Source organism: Python bivittatus, unplaced genomic scaffold, assembly GCF_059951505.1.
Source record: "Python bivittatus isolate LINGU-HERP-01145 unplaced genomic scaffold, Pbiv_v1 ctg000310_np1212, whole genome shotgun sequence".
NCBI classification, from domain to species: Eukaryota; Metazoa; Chordata; class Lepidosauria; order Squamata; family Pythonidae; genus Python; species Python bivittatus.
The window spans coordinates 13,076,029-13,099,115 of NW_028277054.1; the positions used below are offsets into that span (position 1 = coordinate 13,076,029).

The 23,087-nt window shown below is 37.5% G+C and overlaps 1 protein-coding gene across 5 annotated transcripts in view; it reads left to right on the top strand.

The window, feature by feature from the left end:
• WASF2 (WASP family member 2) overlaps nt 1-23,087 on the top strand; it is a 52,381-nt gene that overhangs the window by 16,907 nt on the left and 12,387 nt on the right. For all 5 annotated transcript variants that reach the window (XM_025173996.2, XM_088140149.1, XM_025173994.2 and 2 more), the window contains exons 2-6: nt 8,224-8,377; nt 14,845-14,979; nt 16,313-16,466; nt 19,593-19,710; nt 21,178-21,308. In XM_025173996.2, the coding sequence (XP_025029764.1) occupies nt 8,248-8,377; nt 14,845-14,979; nt 16,313-16,466; nt 19,593-19,710; nt 21,178-21,308 (668 nt within the window). In that variant the 5' untranslated portion in view covers nt 8,224-8,247. The remainder of the gene's footprint in view (nt 1-8,223; nt 8,378-14,844; nt 14,980-16,312; nt 16,467-19,592; nt 19,711-21,177; nt 21,309-23,087) is intronic.

Here is a 23,087-nt window from a genome sequence, read left to right on the forward strand (position 1 = left end):
AGGGACATCTGAAACTTGTACACATTATGGTTAAGCATTATTTACAACTGAGCTCAATGTGTTGGTCATCAAATTGTTGTAGTTTCACTTTGACACTAGTAAGACAGTTTGAGCTATTAATGTAGTTTATAAGTTTTATCATACAGTACTGGTGGAACATAATGCTTCTTGCAAAATGAATAGGCAAATAGTTAGCTTAAAGAGTTCCAAAACCATTCTGTAATGCAAAGGCTGCTGAAAGTGTATCCTCATCAGTAGGTGCCGAAAAATAAGAAATGTAGTACTCGTGTATCTTCATTATTTGATGCCATGTTCTAATAATAATATACTAAAATATAAAATGTTTTTGTAAGCTTGCATTGTAGCTTTGTAGTATGTATAGTTAATGAAAAATACTCACCTGCCATTATCTGCTTTTTGACATGTTGATGTCTAGAAATAAGAAATAGTGGCTATTATGTATTGTGTATTGATCAGGGTTTTATGGAAGGCACCATTAACGTAATAGGACTGGTTCCAATGGAAATACTGTAAGTTAAATGGTTAATGAGAAATAGATTAATATTAGCATATATTCTAAAAGTGGAGGTCTAAACTGGAAAGCTTTGCTGCATTACCTTATCCAGCATCCATTATTTCTTGCATGTAAGAACCAGAGTGCTTTTGGCTACCTGAAAACAGTCCCAATTATTATACCTCTGTTGTGGGGACTGCATTATTTGTATCTGTTTCACATAGGTATAAGAAATCTTCAGGTGCCAGTAACCTTACATGGCAACAAGCCTTCGTTATTACATTTACTATTCTCAATTGATAGCTTTGAGTTCTCACCTTCCTAATGAGTGTATTTATGTGTGCACTTAATTTACTATGATTTTTGCTTGCATATAAACTGACTGTTTTTTATATATATAATTTTTTTTCCTTGCATATAAACAGCTGTCATTGAATGGTTGATCTATAAGTAATGTTAAGTACTATACAGGGTGGAAGAGTTTGTGAACCCATCTTTGATTCCACAGCTTCTGCTGATGTGTCTCAGAAACTTCATATTGTTTACAGTTGTACTTATCTACATTAAAGTATAAATGTTGTGTTTTTATTGTTGAGTTGAATTAGTGAGAGCAATAGAATAAGACATTCTTATATTTTGAAAAATATTAACAAATGTAATCCATAGTTGTATGTAAAATTGCAAGTCTTTATTAGAAATAAATTGATTATGCTGGATAATTGGAAATAGCTTCAAAGAGCCAAACCTGCAGTAACATTTGTCTAAATTTCATGTGTGTATACAAACATTTCCCTAGTGCATTCAGTAATGAGAATATTATTCTATCCTTGGTTCTTTAAAGAGAAGTGCACCCTGTAAAGAGGATATGACAGAGGCTACATATGAGTCAGTTATTATGAACAGGAAATAAGGATTTAAGGCTGACTTATTTATGGAGGATATCTCTAATCAAAGTCTTTCTGGACAATTGTCAGTATATTTTGTTTTTAATATCTATCCATCTGTCTGTCTTGTAGTGGACATTTTAAGTGTTTTACAGTTATCACTTCTACCGTTTTGTAACTCACTTTAGGCTCTTTAAAACAATATATAAAGAAAGAGATCATAATGTGGGGGGGAGGGAGGGAAGAATCAGTTAAAGCCATAGCTTCTCTTTTCCAATTATTGTTTGTCTGCTAGCTACAGCTGGCCTATGAATGACAGAAATCTGTGTTTGAGATAATGGCAAAGAATAAGTGCTTATTACAGGTGGATATGATGTGTCATATAACAATGGTATCTTGGATAATTACTTGTACTATACAGTGCTGTTTGCTGAAGCTCCTCTCTTACGTAGGTTTATAACTCTGGTGCTTTGAGTTTACAGCATCCTTTTTTGGAGGGGGGATGCAGAATTTTCTGCTGAACATTCTTTTTAAAGTTTTCTAATAGCTATCTTTTTTCTCCCTTTTCCTGGCTATTCAGAATTACATGAAACTGTTCTTTCTGGCAGTTTTGCGGAGGAACTATTAAACTGCTGAGAGAACTCACTGTCTTAAGACACCGGAAATAACAGTTTGTCTTGCCTTGGTAAAAGGAAATAAGATTTCTAATTTGGGGGCCTGATAGGAATTTTAAATTTTGACCCATTTGTTCTTTTCTTCCTTTGTTTCTAAATCTTCTAGTGTCTTTGATCCATCACTGGCCGCTCTGAAAAGCCATCCCTAAGAAGCTTGTTCTGTTTGGCTTTGTTATGTGGATCTGTAGATATTTTAACAGGGTCCCTACTCAGGTATTTGCTTGAATGCATGAGGGACTGAAAGTACAGAAGAAGGGATTGTACATTCTGCCCCCACCATTGTTGTCCTCGCATCCTGTTCAAACCACCCCTCCCACCCCTTTCTATTCCCATAATTGCACTCTCCGGCTGTGAGTATATTTTTCAGCATAATCCTGGATCCTGTTTTGGATCTTAAATGTCAGCTCTTTAAAGTAGACCAGGTTGGGAAACAGATACTACAAGAAATACTAGAACTCAGTTTATAACTTATAATAGCAGAATCTTGAAAATCTGACAGTGTTTCTTCTTCCCTTCCTCTTATACCAAAGAGAGTCAAGGCAGGACAGTCTTGAGTTTTTCTCATCCCTTCCTGTTTTCCTAGGCTAAGTTCATGTTTTACCAGTGATTGCCATGTATCTTCTTCAAAGCCATCTTCTTGCTCCTCTGCATCAGATTATTCAGAGCTATAAGTGTGTTTAAATGGCCGCAGAGTCAATTCTCTAGACTTCTTTGCTCAACTTTAGGAGATTTTGGGAAATGGAATATGGCCATCTTGTTTGGTCCCATCCTCTATTCAGTTTTACAGTTTTGTGAAAAAGTATTTCTCCCTTTTGGATTTTCTGAATCTTTACATATCTTTGCCATAGAATATTATTAGACTTTCATGGGAGTCCTGTTTTTTTTAGATTTATTTCATAAGCAAAGTCATCTAATGTCTGGGGTCACACTCCCCCAGTTCAATCAGTTGAATTAAAGGCATATCTAGGACCAGTTGCATAAGCACTTCATTAGCAACCAAAGCTAATTTGGGGTTGCCCTATAAAAAAAATTAACAATAAAAATTCATCACAGAGATTCTAGTGTGCGGCATACCCCACCCAGAAATTTCTGATGACTTCTATAAAGTCATCAGTGCCTTTATGGATGAAGAAGAACAGGTTCACTGTTTTGAAATGGCTACAGTGATGCTTAAAAGTTTGTGAACCCCTTTTGAATTTCCAGTATTTCTCCATAAATATGACCTAGCTTTGGATCATTTTCCTCAATAAATAAATGAACAAATATAATGTTTTTGACTCATTTGTTTAATTGGATTCTGTTTTTCTAGTTTTAGGACTTGTGCGGAGAACAGATAATGTTTTAGGTCATATTTATGTAGAAATATTGAAAATTCTAAAGGATTCACAAACTTTTAAGCACCACTGTAAGTCAAATTCCAACTTAAACCCAACAAACGTGATAGGACCTGAACCAGCGGTGCATCTAGAAAACCCTCAAACATTACCAAGTTGAAGAAACCATGAAGGAACAGACCAACATTTCTACATAGCAATGCAAGAGACTAGTAACAGGAAGCATTTGGTTGCAGTTTTTGTAGCTAAAGATGGTGCACCCAGATAATGACTCTAAGGAGCCAGTTTGCTTTTTGCACATGGCATCTTACATGTTGAATGACTTTAGGAAATCAGTGAAACAAGCACCCAACTTTGGAGTTATTGGCTCAGTAGACTCCATTTATATACCAGTGGAATCTGCATAACCTCTGATAACATTCAGCAGCAAAGATATGCAAATATTTGGAAAGTCCAAAAGGGAACTATATTTTTTAAAACAGAGCTATAATTGCTGACATATTCAAGGAAACATCTAAATAGGGCTCAGAACTTTTTCTTTAACACGTCGGGTAGGCAGAGTAGATTGCTTTCAGAATCATCATAGCGGTGTTTCGGATGTATATCCCAAAAGATACTTGATGTTAAAGTGTGGTGTGTCATTAGTGAAGAACTATTGTGGCAATGCTGATTTGGAGTTTTTTCCACATATTGTCCAAGAGATAGTTTCTCTTGTTTAAAAAATAAGGGAAAAAATCATAGCCTCCATGAGTTTCTACTTCAGTTATGAGATTTGTGTGTCAACTTCTTCAGAAACTTTTTATTTGAAGCTTTTCTTGCTGTTATTTTAGGGGAGGGTGAGGCCCTTGTTGGTTTCCTTCCTTTCAGTGTTCACTGAGGGTTTTCAAGCAGGGGAAAAAGCAACATCCCTGAGTAGTTTAATACCAAAGAATTGTTTACATGAAGTAGTTCTATAAGCATTTTTGTGATCTGTGACAGTGAAAATCATGGTTTGTTCAGGGGTACATGAGTCATTTACTCAACCTCCAGGGTACTTTTATTTGTATTATGCTTTGGGTGCCCCAGAGTCCACTTTTTGATGTTTGGGCCTTTTACAAGCTAGTGTTTGTTTGTACAAGCTGAAATGTAGTATCTGCATACAAATGCTAGCATGTTTTCCAGCCAGATATGCATTGTATGCAAGTGGTGGATCTCTTCAAATGACTGATAAGCAATGTATAAGAACTCTTGGATAGTTCAGACGTTTTTGCTTTAGCTGCTGTTAAGGATTATATCCATATATAACCTGAAGGGTAGCCTGCTGTCACACAGTCTTTTACTGTAGGGTTTGAGGTTAAAATGCATAATCATATAATTGTAGGCGGATAGTCTATATAAGACTTCCCCCAAGCTGGTGTTTTCCAGATGTGTTTGAATTTCACTTCTCATAATCCCCAGCTGACATTACTTTCCAAACTTTGACGATTCTGATTGGGGATTGTGGGAGCTTAAGTGCATTGCATTCAGAGGGTACTAGATTGAGAAAGTACTAGATTGAGAAAGATACTCAAGATACCTCTGATGCTACTTTCCTTACTAATGCCATGGAAAGCAGGTACTGTAATGTTAGAATTCATTAATTCTAACACTTTAAACAGAAAAAAAAATCCCCTCATTTTTCACAGTGTAAAATTGGAGCAGTCTTCCTTCATTTATGAAGGAGTGTGGTTTTCTTCGGTGTTATTTCTATATAACTAGTGGGCTTGTGATACTCTTTGCCCCCACCTGTCCTCTTTGCTACATGCTTATGTTTGCATTTCCATTTCCACTTTTGTATTGCTACCTCTTTTACGTTAGTCTTCCTCTCCATAGACATTTTAACTGTTCTTTCTTGCTTTGTTAAACCAAACTTTTAATGTAAAAATGTGGGGATTGTTTATATCCTAAATAAAGAGAATACAGGGTCAAGTTGGTTTATGAGTATATTCATCTCTCCTGATGAGTGAATTAATTTTTATGTCCAGAAGCAATGTATGGATCTCATGATGCACATCAGTCATATCTACTAAAATGAGTTCATCAGGGGAGCTTTAAGTCGAGCTGGATTACTAATGCTAGGGAGGTGTTGTTTACCTTACCCATTCAAGAAACAACCTTTTAGAACAGCCCTCCTCAGAAGGTACTAGTACATTAGTGATTATGGATCTGTGATTTGAATTTCCTTTGACATGTATAGTGTTTCATAGGGTTCTCATAACCGTTGAAAGTTCGTGCAGATTTGTATTCTTACATAATCTTTTTTAATTAGCTTTGAATTCTAATCTTTGAATGAAGAATGCTATTAGACAATACTTGGGTTTTAAAAATACGTGATTTTTCAATTTTCATTGATCCTTCAATAAGTATAACTAAGAATAATCTCTCTAAGAAAGAACTTAAGTTAGTGTTCAAAATCAAAAGAAAGTAGTAAATCATAAAGCATATTTGGCAATGGATTCTAAATCATGATAAAAGTATATTACAAAAAAAATCCCTAAAAGTGAAACAGGAAGATTTTCTGAATTCAGTTTTTTAACTGATTCAAGAGCACTGAAGATGTTACCTAACTCAGTAATGTAATGTCTGCAAGAATACAATCAAGCTCAGAGAACCCAAGGACTCCACAGTTCAACCCTGAGCTACTTATATTCTCTCCTGTTGGTACTGATTCAAGAATTTTGAATGGGCATATGCCACTTTTGTGAATAGTTCTGGGACTTAATAATTTTTTATATTTTTCAAATGGTGACGTAGGTTTCTTTTGCTGATTCTAAGAATCAGAATTAACAGACTGCCTTTGTGCATCTCTTCAGCATGATATTCCTATTTGCAGCATATTGTGTAACAGTAGTTGACATTTAGCAAACCAGATGTGTGTCATCTGAAGGATGCTAATCCTCCTCTGAAGCTAATCATTGCAGGGAAACCCATGCATTTGAAGCTAACCTTAGGGTTCAGAGCCAGACTTGCGAAGAACATAGTGGATGGCTTTAAATAAATCTTACTTAACCTGTTTCCCAGCTAAAAAGTTTAGTAAAGAACTACACTGCAGAATTAACATGAAGATTGAGTAAAAGATCACTTTGTGTGCTAAAATAAAGAACTAAATCCATCTATTACAAAATCAGAACTAGAAGTTGTCCCTAACAGTTGTGATTATGAGCTTAACATGCAAATTGACCTCTAAAATACCAAGCAAGATGACCTGGTAAGAGGTAGATTAATTTCTTTTAAGATTTCCTGACTGATCTTTGCTCTGGCTGTTAATTTCTTTAGGTTTTTTTCCCCACTGTAACTTCGTGTTACACATTAAACCTTGGATGTTGTTCAGTACCCTCTAGATCTTGAACTCCTCTGCAGTGGTAGGTCAAATTTGGAAATTCAGATTTTTGGCTTGGGAGGTAATTAGCAAAAGCTAAATCAGCTTCGGTCCCTTAACACCCCGATAGAAAAGCATTCAGGAATGACTCCTGGACCTCAGAGATAAGCTGCCAGCTGCCACAGAGACTATAAAAGGGTGGTTCAAAGTCAAGCATAAACAGCTGACTTTAAAAAAAGAAAAAGAGTCTTGGATTGGTGCTGTTGGTGACAGGAAGCCATGTTCCCCAATCTGTCAGCTTCCTGCTTTTTTTCCCCATTCCATCCCACAGCAGATCAGAGCATTTGTCATAAGACAGCTGTCTCCTTTAGCAGAGCTGTTTGCTGTTTAACCTAGGGGTGGGTTCCCTTTTCCTCCTTGAAAATTAGCTAATTAAATGCAGTATATTTTATTTTCACTAGTTGGACAGCTCATAAACACATGGCTGTGTTCTCCAACAGAGTGCAAATTCTTGAAGAGAAATATCAGTGTCTTTTGAAGATGAATGGCTTGAGCATACAGGCATTTTAATACTTTATGATTGCTGAAAATTGGATGGTTAGTTTTATAGTAGGTGGAAAGGTGATGAACATCAAAAGCATATCATGCTTTCTGTATTTTGAAATTTTTATCCCTAGTGGCTGTAAAATATTTATTTAATTCGATTTAGGTGTCTCCCAACTACAAACTGATTTGTTTAATAACATTTATTAATAAATGCTTTCTTTAAATATTAACTGAATTACAGAAGCCTTGATAAAAAAAACTTTGGGGAGGGCAAACAAACATGATTGTTCTTCAGATCCTTTCAGAGTTTGTGTAATAATTTCAAAAGGCATGGTATTTATCTGATAGCGATAGGCCATTGCCTGCTGTACAGTAAAATTACTTTTTTTTTAAATGCAGATGTCTTAGTAGAAAAACCTTCCTTCATGAGGTAATTTATGAAAAATGGTGCCCTCTGGCTAAAAAGCGGTTGTTAGTAAGCTTCCTGGTCAGCTAACAGCACTTCCTGTTTTTTTACGAGAATCCAGCTTGTCTAGCATGACAAATTTTTAATCCTTCCCCCAGCTGAAATGTTTGTGTCAATGTGCATATTTTATGTTGGTCTTTCATAGTTTTTGAAAATATCTAGCAGTAATTGGAAAAAATTCAGATATATAGTTCTGAATAAATGGATGAGGGGCAGGTTACAGCAGCTTTATGACTTTTTGGTTGGTGGGAGTTGGAACTATCAGGCTTTGTTTTCTTTATGGCAACCTTAAAAGTCAGGTTTATTTTCAAAGTTTGTCTCATATAGATTATGACAGAATGCAAACATAAATGTGTTCACTATAGTAATGTTGGTTTGTGAGCAGGAAAATTAATGTATCTCTAATGTTGCTAAGGTCTGTGGCTAAATAATTTTTTTCCTGTTTGGGGATTATTCTTTATCTTTCAGAGTCCTGTTTGAAGCTGGTCCACCATGCCCTTAGTAACAAGAAATATTGAGCCAAGGCACCTGTGCCGCCAGACATTGCCCAGTGCTCGGAATGAGCTGGAATGTGTGACCAACATCACCCTGGCAAATATCATTCGACAGCTGGGCAGCTTGAGTAAGTACCATAACAAACTGCCCTCAAGAGCTATTGGGCTCCCAGTTTTTTCTCAGTGCCTGTTTTTCTTGTGACTTATTTTTTATCCATCTTTCTCAGTATCAAAAGATCTTCCAGGTAATGTTTTTTGAGAAGGATGCACAGGATAGCTGGAGTAAAAAACAGAGATAAAACATGCCCAAGTTATGTTTTTAAAATTATCTGTATCCAGAGCATACTATTAAGCCTTGTTCAGATTCCAGTGTTCAAAATTTTGTCAGAACATAAATGGAACAACTTAATGATTAGAACTGAAACTTACTTCATTGCATACTTGAAATTCCCCAATTGAGTTTACTCTTCATTTTTTAATTTATTTTCTTGCTGAATATGTCTGTAGATGACAAATAATGAGTTGGAAACAGGTAATCCCCAGTTTAAGAACAGGTTCCGTTGCCAAGGTCTGTCCTTAAGTCAAATTTGTATGTAAGCCGGAACAGTATTATTGTATAATACTGTATAAGTAGTATTGTGTAATGAACTTGAACCACTGTGTATTTAACTCGAATCATTGTGTATTTAACTCAAATTTTGCTTCAGTAGGCTCCATTCTTAACTATGAGTCATCCTTAAACCGAGTGTTCTTAACCCGGGGACTACCTGTGGCTGGATAATATCTTTATATAAAAGCTGAGTAAAACATGGGCTGAAGTAATAAAGAAATCAGTCACAGCAATTTTTTGCAACTTAAAGTTACCTTATTCCAGCAGACTTCATTTTTCAAAATGATTTACTGAACATACTTCATTTACTCTTTGAAATAAACAACTAAAGAGTGATTCTGTCCAAGCTGTCAAAAATGTGGTGGAGATTATTAATATTTCTAATTTGCCCAATAACCAGAATTCTCTGAGCCAGTTATACAGTTGCTTAAAACGTGGCGAACAATCAAATAGTAAAATGAATTAATAAATAGAACAGGAATGATTTAATGAAAATCATACAGAACCAAAATCTCAGCATAATATGAGCACTTAAAATCAAATGTTAACTATAAAAATATTTATAGTTTTTATAACTGTATTCCTGTAGAAGAAGAGGAATGTCTTAACCTGATGCTGATAACACTTTGGTGCAGGTGCCTGGTGTGCTATCCTCAACAAAGCTTTTCACAAGCAGGGGTTTCCCTGCCTTATTTCATGGCATGACACCTAGAGGAGAGCCTCTAAAGATGGCTGAGCATCCTAAGGAAACATCAGTTACAGGTAGTCCTCGGGTTGCGACCACTCATTTGATGACTGTTCAAAGATACAGTAGTGTTAAACAAGTGGTACTTATGACTGATCCTCGAAATTCCGGCCGTTGCAGCACCCCCATGGTTACGTGATCACAATTTGGGCACTTGACAACCAACTTGCACTTACGACAGTTGCAGTGTCCTGCAGTCACATGATCATCATTTGCAACCTTCTCTGCTGGCTTCCAACAAGCATAGTCAATGGGGAAGCCAGCAGGGAAGGTCACAACTCACTTCTGTAAGTTGCTTCCACTGCTTTTTTTCCTGAGGAGACCCACTACAGAGTATGAGATCCCAGGAATCTTGTACTCCATAGCACCCGCCCACAGCACCCACCCATGGCCTCCGGGAGCCTACCTGCACTTCGTAGCTCTTGCCTGTGGCACCTGTGCACCTCCCTCATGCTCCTTGTCTGAGACTCCCGCCTTTTCCCACTTAATGACCCCTGTGGTCCTGGGGTTACAATGATAACCAGGACTGTGGTTGTAAAGTGTGATGTCACGCGACCGCATTGCTTGCCAACAGAAATTCTGGTCCTAATTGCCGTCGTAACCTGAGGACTACCTGTATTCTAGCCCAAGGGATTCAGCAGCTGATAAATCACTGGCTCATGATTGCATATTAAAATTAAATAGCTGGTTGGAATTGCTTTAAGTTACATACCTATAGAAGTTTATATATTTCCTGAGTAAGCATGTATGTAACCTGATTGCAATAGCATTTTGGACATACTACTTTATAACAAAGTCAAGCTGCTATACCATCCTTCCCTAACGTGGGTGGGAAGTTAGTTGAAGTCCAGATATCAGAAGATGGATGGATGGGGGAAGGTTGCTTTCTACAAACTAGGAGCATAACTCAAAGCCTTTATTCCTGTAGGTTGTACAGCTTGCTCACAGACTTCTATGCTGGTTTTCTCTATATGCATGCAAGGATATTATGTAAATTCACATATTTGAAGGCTAAGACTGTAATCCTGTGAACATGCATATGAATTTCCTGTTGAATAAAGCAAAACACTTCTGAGTAAACATGCATAAGATTGGGTTGTAAATGCCCCAGTCTTTGTAGAAGAGCTGAAAATTCCAGGCAAATTGCATGTCCATAATGTGAGATGAAAAGAAAATGTCTGTGCTGTTTGTTTGCTATTTATTTATTTGCCATTTCAGTCCAAGCAAGGAAAAGAAATCTAATAATTAGGATTAGGAAATTCATAGAATTAAATTTACAAATTTCATAGGATCAGATGTGCAAAGGAAACCATCCTTGCTTTTTCATACAACTGGGTTAATGCCTTGCATTTTACTGATGTAAAGAAGCAGTGCCAGTTTTGGGAAATGTAGCCTGATCTCATGCAGTGAGCAACATAAGACACCGAGATTCAGCAGCAGTAAAGTATTATTGATTTCAAAGTTTGTGAAAGAAGAATGTCAACGCACATTCACACTCATACCAACATACACACCTGCCTGCAGTTGAGATGGCTGAGCTCAGCCTTGGTTGGAGAAGACAGCTATGTAGCACAAGTGGAGGGTCCAGACAATGGAGTCTTCTAGCAGAGGCCTATACAGCTTATTTTTTAATCTTTTGCCAGCATTGTCCATTGCACGTTCTTTGCACATCACCTCAGCCTTTTGTGGACCTTAAGTTGCAGAGTCAGATGTGACTTACTGCACGGCAGTTAAAGGTTAATGTTCTTATCACTGGTTGCTGTCCTCCAGACCCCTCTCTGGTCTGACCTTGATAAATTGCTTCCGAGGTTCCATGCATAAGTGTGGGAGCTTAGTTTGTACCCAGATACAGATGCCATTCTCCTGTTTCCAAGTGGTGATAAACTTGTTTTCTTTTCACATTCCACTTGCCTATTAGCTTAACTATCACTGGTGCCAGGTTGCTTGCTGTCTCCCAAAGTTCAGGAGAAGGTGAACCAAAGTTGCCTCAGCCATGCTTACAACATATGGATAAACCTGGCATATGGATAAACCTGGCATCATCTAAAAGAGGTGGAGCATATAATCTTGCCATTTAAGGTTATGATTCAAATGCGGAGGTCTACCTACCCCTTTCTGTGTTACTCTGGCTTGTTGTAAACATGCAGGCATGCTGGTACATGCTGCTTAGTCACTCCTGCTGCACCTCTTTTGTCAGCAGGAGCAGCTGAACAAACAAACTGTGAAAGTCCCTTGTTTAACTTCACGTGTGTATCAGGAGCTCACCTTGTTCCTTACAAGCTAGAATGAGAAACCAAATGTCTGGCTGCACAGAAAATTGTACTCAGAAACCAAAATATAAATCAAAACCTGTTTGAAAATTCAGGATTAAACAGAGCAAATAATTCTTTTACATAAAATCTACTTCTGGTTGCTCCAGGCTTTCTTTATTGAGGGTAGGGGCTGCGTTGGTGGGAAATCTTTTGTCTTACTGTTTAAACAACTGGGAGTCAGAAATCCTTGCAGAGCCATTACAGATCACTCAATACATGTGCTCATGCAGACACTAGTTAGGTTCAGCTTGAAAGAGAAATAGGTTTACCATACCTGTTCTACTGTGCAGTCCCAAATAATGACTACGATGAGTCAATGGGCTAATGTAGTATAGGAACTTGCTGCTTATTCCCCTGCTGAAAATCTGTTGTCTTTTCTTGTTTCTCTTCTTTTCCCCACCCTTTTTCGGAGGAACAGCAGTATTTCTGCCTGCAAAGCAAATGTGTACACAAGACAGCTTGACATGTACATAAAATGCTGCTTAAACTCTTGAGGTTTGAAAAGGTTGAAATATATCAGCAGAACAGTCTGGATATTGCTGTAGGATGAAAATTGTGGAAGGAGCCTTTTCTTGAAATCAATGTGCATTTCTGAGGAAACGGGTGGGGAATGAGGCAGATCTGCTGCTTCTCTGGATTATGGTATTTTTATTATTAAAACTTGGGCATGGTTGAAGACAGTCCAAACCTTTAAGACTTGCTCTTCTTGGATTGTTTTGGAAATAGTGCATACTGTATATCCTTGCTGCTGTTAATCCAAAAAAATTATATAGATGTAACACATTTCATCTGAGTTTCTTTTTCTCTTTCCCTGCCCCACACATAGTACAATGTGCAAGCTTTGTGGATTGTGGAACCACTTCATTTGATGTGTGACACTTCATGCAGTTACAGAGTTTAGGACAGTATGGTCAAAGAGCAATGGTTTCCAACATAAAAGGGTTTATCCAAGAAGTTGACAGTTATTCCACCTGTGGATCCCCAGAGACCAGCTAATTCTCTTGGGTGTAGAGACTCTGTAGTAGTGTTTCTCAACCTTGGCAACTTGAAGACGTGTGGACTTCAGCTCCCAGAATTCCACAGCCAGCATGCTGGCTGGGGAATTCTGGGAGCTGAAGTCCACACGTCTTCAAGTTGCCAAGGTTGAGAAACACTGCCAAGGTTGAGAAATACTGGTCTATAGGAATACAAACTGTGGGTCAAATAAAATAGCATATGTTGCATTTAATCAAAGGAGAATTACATTTGTAGAAACAGTAAAGTGCAAATGTGGTATTATGAAGTGTGAAAGAAAATCCTTTTAAGTACTGTATGACAGTGCTTCACATTGCAGCCTACATTTAGGTATTCTTTCTAGATAGGATCATACTCAAAATTTCACAGCAATATATACAATATGCATAAACATAATATGCAAATGTGTTACTATAAATTAACTCACTGCCTTTTTTGTATGGTGAAGTAGTTAAGGCAGGGGTGGGTGGGTGGAGGAAACATGGCTAAAAGAGCTCACACTAATGCTGTTCACTATATCTCACCATATCTTTCTGTCTTTGCAAACCATCTTTGTTTCCCCTAATGCCGCACACTTAGGATCTATACTATTGTCTTTGGGAAAACAAGGAATCGATTGATATAACTGAATAGATACTGAATGATTTCCTTCATTTTCTTGGCATTTCAAAATTGTTGAACACTGCTGTGGGCTTCTTAGGAGTCCATAGGAACTTCAGGTGTTCCATAGGTTTGCCTGTAGACTTTAATTTGTTTTAATTATTTATTTAAAATATTTTTAATATCTTGCTCACCATGAAGTTTCTTTTTCAGACCTTTTGTTTGATTTAGTAGAAACATTAAATCTCCAATTCAACATTGGAAACATTATTTTCAACCTTGAAAGTACCTTGCTTTGTTTTCTGGTGCTGCCACCTCAAGTAATAAATGACTTTGTGTCCAGTGTGAAGGAAAGCAGAGAGATAGGACCTCCTCTGGGTATCATGTAATGAAGTAAGTCTTTTAGAGCTTCCAGAAGACAGTGGGATAGAGCTATATTTTCTTTATCCAGCAGACCATACTAGAAGCTAAAAAAAAGCCACAATATGTGTAATGACCTTCTTAGAGCTTAGGAAGAGAATGGTGGGTTTCAAAATATTACAAGTTTGTAGTATCTGCACATTTCTTCTTTACCAGGAAAACAGGAAGCCACCTCCCCACTGCATCAAGGGGCAATTAGGAGGAGAATCAAGGAATCCCCACTCTAATAAATAAATAGGTGGAAAATAAACATATCCAGCTGCCAAGATTATTGTAACCTAACTTCCTTTTACCCTTTCAGTAAATCTGATTATTAAGATTGTGAGAATCTTGCTTTTTGGTTGTAAGTGACTGCTAGGCTGTGATGCTGCCTCCTGATTGTCTTTCTTACTACTTAATAAGTCCTTACCAATTCTGTATCACTCCCTTTTATTTTTAAAGATGCTCTTGCTAAATTCATGGCAATAGCTATAGCTTGCAGAAGTCAATTGGTACCTCCCGCTCATTGCTATTTCTTTCGGATTTGGTTTTCTTGCCCTTTTAAGTATTGTGTTTTATGCTTTATTGGTCTGGGACTGTAAATAAGCTTAACTTAGGAAGTACCGTATGTATGTTAAATGTTTGTATGAATTTTTTTTTTTTACTAATGTTCTAGTTTTGAAAGAAAATGTACTGCTTTCTATAACTGCATCCTGTGAATAAGAGCAGTAAAAATATTTAACTATGCATATGCTTAAGGTGAAGACTAATTTGAGTTGAGTTCAACATGGTGACTTCTTGGCCACATCTATGTAGGGTTTTTTGGCAATAGTATGAAAGTGATTTTGTTGTTGCTTTTTTTCTGGGAAATTTTTCCAGCATTTCAATCTAACTTCCTCTTTTTTCTTTTTCCAGGTAAGTCTGCAGAGGACATATTCGGAGAGATATTTACACAAGCAAACACATTTGGCTTTCGAGTGAGCTCTTTAGCTGAGAGAGTTGATCGCCTTCAGGTGAAAGTTACTCAGTTGGATCCCAAGGAGGAAGAAGGTATATATAATGTTACATTTTTAGAACATTATGCTAAAGAGCTTCAGCAATAGTCAAAACTTTCTTGAGACTTTGGAGTGAATGTGAAAATCTCCTTGAGTCACCAGATGATTGCCCAGCAGTCTCAGCTGACCATCACGTTTTTCATTGTGCTTGCCCAAGAGATCCTTGTATAAAAGTGGCATCATGCCTTATTTTGTTATGGAGGGAGGAGTCACTTGATAATAATGAGAAGCATGAATGTCTTTTGCTTGCTACTCTGTGTAGAGGAAAGGGCAACCATGTGCAGACTTCATTCAAGAGAAGCACTCCTTGCCTTGAGGTTCTCTGCAGCCCTTTCTTCTGATTAAACCATAGAATTCAGCTTTTTGTGTTCACTATGCAGGTGAACTGCCAACATTTCTGAGAAGGAAAGGGAACACAGGTTTAGAAGAGATTAAGAAACAAACATGCAAGGTATTGTCAGAGTAGCTTTTTGTGAGTCCAGGTAGTCAACTGCATCCAATGGATTGCTGGTAAGAGTGGGAAGGGAAGCGCCTTATTGATCTGAACTTTATTAGACTCTAGATTTCTATAAAGGTATCTTCCTAGCCTTAATTTTCTGAACGGTTGTTTCTTTTTTAATTAAAATGTTTTAAATTTAAAAACAATAAATGTTTTATTGTTTGATTGGTTAAATAATCATACATGTTTTTTAAATTGTCAAATGCTAGTTCTCCATGATTTTTTTTAACCACCTCTGTTTAAAGAGGACTCATTCTCCATGCTTTGCTTTGTTTTTAAAGCATTCTTTTGTTGATAGACTTTAATTAGGGTCAGAGACCAGCGTGTACACATAAAATCCATCAAATTCATAAATACAACAATAGCAGAGGATCCAGGAGGCAACAAGAAATTATCTGTGGGAATATTAATTAAAAAAAAAAGGTTACAAGAACCCAGCCATGTTTGATAATATTTGTTGCCACATTCTCATTGCTGCTAGGCAAAATTTGGCAACACTGTGAGAATTGCCCATAATCTGTGAGAAGAAAAGAGAGATGCCATTCATTATCTTTATGTGGTATTTTGCTTTCAATATAATAACTGATTCCATAGCAGTTTGGCTCCTTTGGCCAGTATTCATTTTTGCTGGCTCTTGGACAGTTCCCTTTCTGACAGTCCTTTCTGACACAGCATCAGAGTTATGAAAAGAGTTTTATTTTGAAAAGCTTTCTTGGAGATGTGGCAAAAGGTTCAGCGCTCATAAGAACAGAGTGCAGTAAGAACAATAATTGGGCAAATATTAACCTGTGTTTGAAACAACTTTCTTTTTCTTTCTTTTTCTTCATAGTGTCCTTGCAAGGTATTAACACCAGGAAAGCCTTCAAGAGCTCCACAACTCAGGACCAAAAGCTGTTTGAAAGAGACTCTGCCCCTGTGCCTGTCCTTGAAACATACAGCACTTGTAACACGCCACCACCTCTTAACATTCTGTCCTCATACAGGTAACATATCCAGTAGAAACATCATGTACCTGCTCTAAACTTCCTTCTCTAAAAATTGTGGAATGGCACCAACTGGCCTGAAAGAGAGCCTGCTGTTTAAATTTGGTTTAAATATTTTGGGTTTTTTGAGGAAAAAAGGAAAAGATGATGGAGAAAAGTGGGTGTGGCAGTAGTTGTCACGATACACATTTATAAAAAGAGGATTTGGAGACAAATATTTGTCTATAAGACTAGAATTTTACAATTTGAAGTCACTTAATGTAATTGGAAAGTGGTTAAGACAAAGAAAAATATAGTATTTTATATACTGTGTAAAAAAACTTACGTATCACTTCAGTGGTGCCTGTATTTGTTTATCATGTAAAAGAACTGCCTTCTTTAACTCTGGTTTTTTGGACAACCCAAAGTCAGCCTTGTAGATTAGCAAAGACAAAATAGCCTGTTTGACTAATTTATAGCTTGTGTTCCCTCCTTTTTTAAGATGCTCTTGGCCTGGGCCTGTTTTCTATTGCCTTACAGCAAGCTATAGTTTCAAATGTTGGTATTCACTGACTCTACTTGCATATCATGCTAAACCAGAAATAAGCCAGCCACAGAATGCCTTAGTAAGGGATTCTCAAACTGGATTGAGGGGGCTTGCAAAATTTTGAAAAGCTAATTAGGCTTCCAAAGACAAAGGGAAATGCTATTGAAATGTGTTCCTGCTTTTCCTGGACAAGCCTGCAGCCAGCTTGCATGGGCAAAACCCTGAACAGTTTGATAGTACATACTCCATAGTGGGCTTATGCAGCCCAAACATAAAACAATCTGGAGCACATTGAGTAATGGCTAAACCCATGTGTCTACCTTCTGTCAAAATCAGTTGCCACTGACAGTCCTTTCATCAATTTATACTTATTCACAAGAAGTAGAATTCAGATTCATTTATCACTTTAAAGGGCTGTTGTCAGGCCTAGCCCAAGGAACTCCTAGAGACAGTGCAGATTCAGTTCAGCTATGTTTATTAGCTACAACCTCTAGCAAGAATCTTCCCAGACTGAAACCCCAGCTCCCAAGCCAGCCAGCCACAACGGTGTGAATTCCTCAGGGAGGTGCCAGTCTCATCCTCTTGTTGCTCCCACGCTCCGGCGAGCTAAGAAAATGTTTATCTCCCTGAGCCTGGCCTTCATAATTCCATTCCATCACAGCTGTTGTATTACAAAGTTTAAAATCCCTTGACCTAATCCCCTTGTACATGATCCTAGTCCTCATGTGGTAAAGTCACAGATTTAGTAAAATTTTAATAGTACATTTTAAAAGTTGTAAAAATTGATTGTTATTCATCCTGATAACTAGTGAAGCTTCTGACCTTAGAAACAGTGTACGCTGAGTATATTGGAGATAAATGAGAGAAGACCACCTCTACCATGTTCTGCTTGAAGAGTTCCAGAGGCAGCTGGGTGGATGTTGCTAGAAATAACATGCTAGATCAATTAGGTGTTTGCTCTAATTTGGCAACACGTTTTGACATTCTCCATCTTTTGATGCAGAGATGTCCAGCTCATAAACTTTCAGACTGAGATCCCCATGGCCCAGATTATGAAGGTTCAGTCCTCTTCCCTCACCATCAGTGACAACGTTGCATATTTCCTTCTCTTTCCCCCAAGTGAAGGACACATTAAAAATAAGGAGCTATCCTCCATTGGAAAGTGAGAAGCTTCTCCAATAACAGATGGCTTTTGATTTCCTGCTGGCATTTGATTCTCTACTTCTCATTGCACTGGCTCCCGTGAAGATCACACTCCTCCACTTTTCTCCTGGTAGCCTTCTCTGACATTACTGAGAAGGTGGTAAGAAACAGCAGTGAGCAATACTTCACCAGCATATAAGTCTTACTTTGAGTCCTTGACATCACCTGGTAGGTCTGAGAAAGGTTGCTGTATGAAGCCCTGCAGAGACATTGCAATGTAGTGAACCAGAACCGTTACTGAGTTAGTGGACGTTTGCTCTGTAAAGTGGCTTCAGTTCCTAAGAGAGACTAGTTTTTCTTTTTTTTTTTTTATTCCACCTTTCTTATTTTTATAAATAACTCAAGGTAGCCAACATACCTAATGCTGCTTCCTTCTCCTATTTTCCCCACAACAACAGCCCTGTGAGGTGGGTTGGGCTGAGAGAGAGGGACTGGCCCAAAGTCCCCCAGCTGGCTTTCTTGCCTAAGGCGGGACTAGAACTCACTGTTTCCTGCTTTCTAGCCGGGTGCCTTAACAACTAGACCAAACTATGGCAGGAGATGATATGACAGTAATCTGCAGACTTTCATTCAGCTCTCCTTGTTTTCATATGCAAGGTGAATGATTGGAAAGTGGTTGGAAAATGGTTCGTTTACTTTGTGGGGTAGCTTTGTGGTTATGGAATAAGAAAATGAAACTTTAATAGCACCGTATAAGCTTCCACTGTGGCAAGGCAAGCATATAATGCTTATATACATGCATATAATTTAATGCTGCTTTCCTACTTTTTGCCATTTATGATGCATAGATTTGCTGGTAGAATTGCTGGAACTAAATGCATAATAATCCTCTGGGAAGTGTGATTGTTGGACCCTCAAACCTGATACTGATAAAACTCTAGGGTAGAATGTGGTGGCAAAACCAGTTTCTCTGCTTACTGTTTGATTCTGGCATACACATTTTGGGATTATGATTATAATGAAAAGCAGGAAAACATTTTGTAAATAAATGTCCGCCTGCAAAGTAGCAAGCGTGTTATAACTGAAAATGAGGTGGAGGTAAGGAATATAAATATTTTCTCAACCCGTATCCATTGATAACCTTTTTGAGTAGGAAAAAGTAATTACAGATAGCTGGAGGCAGCTGTCTTTGGTGAGATGCCCCTACATTGCAGGAGAAGCATATATCTCCATGCTGTATCAAAATGTTGCCTTTTGCATGTTGAAGTCACAGCAGGTTCCCTCACTGGTGCAGAATGGGCTAGAAATTTTCACTTTTTTTTTTTTTTTGGCTTTATCCTAAAGGGAAAACTTTTTATTAGGGGACTGTGGTGTTTGCCTCTATTATCTCCATGTCATATTTGGTTGTCAGGTAAACAAGTAACCATCTCATTCTGTATGTATATCCTCTCTCCTAGGGATGATGGCAAGGAAGCACTTAAATTCTACACAGACCCATCATATTTCTTTGATCTTTGGAAGGAGAAAATGCTGCAGGACACCAAGGATATAATGAAAGAGAAGCGAAAGCATAGGGTGAGATGGGTAGCATCATTTTGCTTACGTTAGTTTGCTTGGTTTACCTTTAAACAAAGAGAGGGAAAATGTAGGAGATTTCCATTGCCTGATTGCAAGCAACCCTTGGTAATGATGGATATGGACAACTAATCACACCAGTGGATTGGTTCTTTTGGTTTAAATGGAAAAGACTTCACTCAATCTCTTTTATGCATTATTTGTGCTTGTGCCATAGTGCCATTGCTTCGGTTACAAGAATAATATGTAAAGCAGAGTGAAGCAATTTTTTTGATGGCCAAAGGCTAAACGTACCACTTTATGGGGAGCTGAAGGCACCTGAGTAGATGGAGCCACATCACTTAATTTAGGAAGAGTTTTGAGGCCTTTCTTTGCTTTTTATCTTTATAACCCTGTTCTAGACTTAGAGTTTTTTTCTGTTTCCTAACTCAGAACAATAGAAAATATGCCATTATTTTCAGCAATAATTATTAGAAGGGCTTAAAACATTGCCCATCCTGAACAATTTTTGTTAAGATACTTGTTATAAAAGCTGTTGAGTGTCCAATATTATCATTCTTTGCACACTTACCTGGCAACTGAACAAAGTTGGATTTCCTTCAGAGTAAACACGCAAGGCATCGGGCTGTAAACTAACTATTCTGAAGAAAATGTGAATTAGGTTACCTGTTACGTACCCCTGGCTATAGATGTTGCAAAAAGACATCTTGTATTTGGAACCTTTGTGCATCTTTCAACTGAAATTAATTGTGAAATCATACTCATAAAAAAGCTTTATCTAGATGGCTTTTTCCCTGTGTTCTGGACTGCATTTTATTTGGGGATGAATAAAAATGATAGAAATTTCATTCTAGCAACACTTGTAGTGAAAAGGCAAGTAGGGTATATGTGAAATTTGCAGTTTCTAAGTAGTTTCTTTCTTTTTTTAACCCCATGATCCCTTTAGCAGCAGTAAGGGTTTGGCTTCCCTTTAAGCTTCCTTACCCAAATATTTCCTTCTCACTTAGTGCCAGCAGCCTACTGTTCTGCAATCAGTTTGTGGAAATTCTGTATCATTAAATTAAGGTTTGATTTAGCAGGTTTGACATCAGGGACTATTATATAGCAATAGCTTGCTTACAGCAAAATTAGCCCTTTTTTTTGTTTGTTTTTTGCATTTGAGGATCTGTTTATAGTAGGCAAGATATCCTCTAATTGGACTTTTGAAGAATATCTTACTGCAACTCTTTTATAAAGATGTGCATCACCTTAGCTGTTCTGTGGGTGCCTATTTACAAAACATATACCCCAAATAAGATACTGATCCCTAAGATCTATTAAATACGTGTGCTATTGGATAGGTGTAGACAGACTTAGTGAGAGAAAGATTTCCTTACTATGTAAGTTTTTATTGCAGATAATCTTTCTTTGCAGATGTCCAGCTTAAAGGAAGAACCTACTATTGCTTCCTATTTATTTATTTTATAGAAAGAAAAGAAAGATAATCCTAATAGAGGAAATGTGAATCCTCGGAAGATAAAAAGCCGAAAAGAAGAATGGGAAAAAATGAAAATGGGTCAAGAGTTTGTCGATTCAAGGGAAAAACATGGACCAGGAGGGTAAGAGATAAACTCTAATACTGTACTGACCTTGGAATTAGTTCTGTGTGCCAACAAGGCTAAAGATTTCTGTTTCCTGAACAGCAGCACTCCTAGGAAGGGACATCATCATCATCATCATCATCATCATCATTTTGGATGATATAATATGTGGGTAGTCTCCTTGCCAAAGGAAGAACAAGTAACCTGATTGAGCTTGCTCTAGTTCATAATCAATAGTTGAAGTAGATTTTTGAATCCTAGCACATTTCTTTAAGGCTATGCTTGGAATTAAAAAAAAATTCTGACATATCAGACTAGTTTTGTGTCATCCTAAGAAAACTGCATGGGTCTGATATGTAAGTCGCCAGAAGTAGTGCTTGACTTGAAGGTGACTTTGCTTTTATAATATTTAATGCAGACGTGCAGGGGTTTGAGACGTGTGAAATAATCACCATGCTCTTTCATTTAGAGCTCACAGAACCCTTTACCTATTGTGTAGGGATCAAATTGAGCAAAGAGGACTTGATATTATATGCACAGTAGTACAAACTTACACATATCTTAACTATGCAACCTTGACAGTCTTGAATGAACAAGTGCTGAATTTGTACACTGGTAATTAGAACCAATATAGGTTGCTACAGTGAAGCTGATTTGGAAATTGTTACTCCTGCTAGTGGCTTTAGATCAGAACTGGACATGTTGTGCAAACTACAAGAAGAGAATTCTGCTTGTCAGCTTGACTTTGGGGTGTTTTCACCTATCAGAAATACAAATTGTATACCTTTACTTGGGCCCAGCAGTTTTGCTGTAAAGGTACCTTGGATGTGATATATTGATATTTAGAATAATTAGCTACATTAGCTGGAAGCACTATATGTAATAGTTTTTTACCCTAAGAAACAAGCATATGAGATAATTCTTATAGTCTCCTGCTACTTAGGAAAACTAGACATGGCCACCTTTTAATTGAAACTATAGATTAAAGGAAACTATCCATTTAAAAAAACAAATTCCACTGTACTTAGGGGGAAATGGCACTGAAATGCTTGTTCCACTTTTTAAAATTTTGGTTTTAAGTATTTGCTAGCCACTCTGGATTTTCTTTGCTTTGCTTTTCTTTGCTCTGCTGTGCTCTTTTTTCTGTTCTCTTCTTTTCTCTTCCCTTTTTTTCTTTTCTTTTTTGTAGTAAAGTGGGGTAACCGTACAGTAAAAACCTGCAGCTGGAGGAATGCCATTTCTGTCTTCACAGCTTAAGAAACCATTTTTGTCAAGGTCATACATACACAATCACATTCAGCTGTTCTTCCCTTTAAAAAAAGCGGGGGGGGGAACAACATGTCTAAAACTGTTTCTAGAATGGCAGCTCATTTGTGTTGCAAAAGAGAAGCCTTTGGCAATATCAGAATAAATGAATGGCTGAGCAGATCTAGGCCATGAACTTTTTCCCCGTGCGCATTCTGAGGTCGTTGGAAGAGAGCTGCCCAGTTACTTTTCCAAGGTCCTCTCTGCATGACAACGTGTGTTTATTTTCCACTCATATTTACTTTTGTAATGAACTGGAAATGTCAGTTAGGAATCTTGAAAGCCTTTTTAATTGTTTTGGCAAACGGATGAAATTTGGATAATTCTGCATATCAATTTTACATCCATCAGTTGCAGCCAGGATCAGCTGGCTTAGGGATGCATAGCAAATTGGTAAAACTGAATGAATGTTAATCTGAATCAGTCATATCACTGCCCATATTTTGGTACTGTTTCTCTAATAAGTATGTATGAGATTTTTCTGAACTGCTC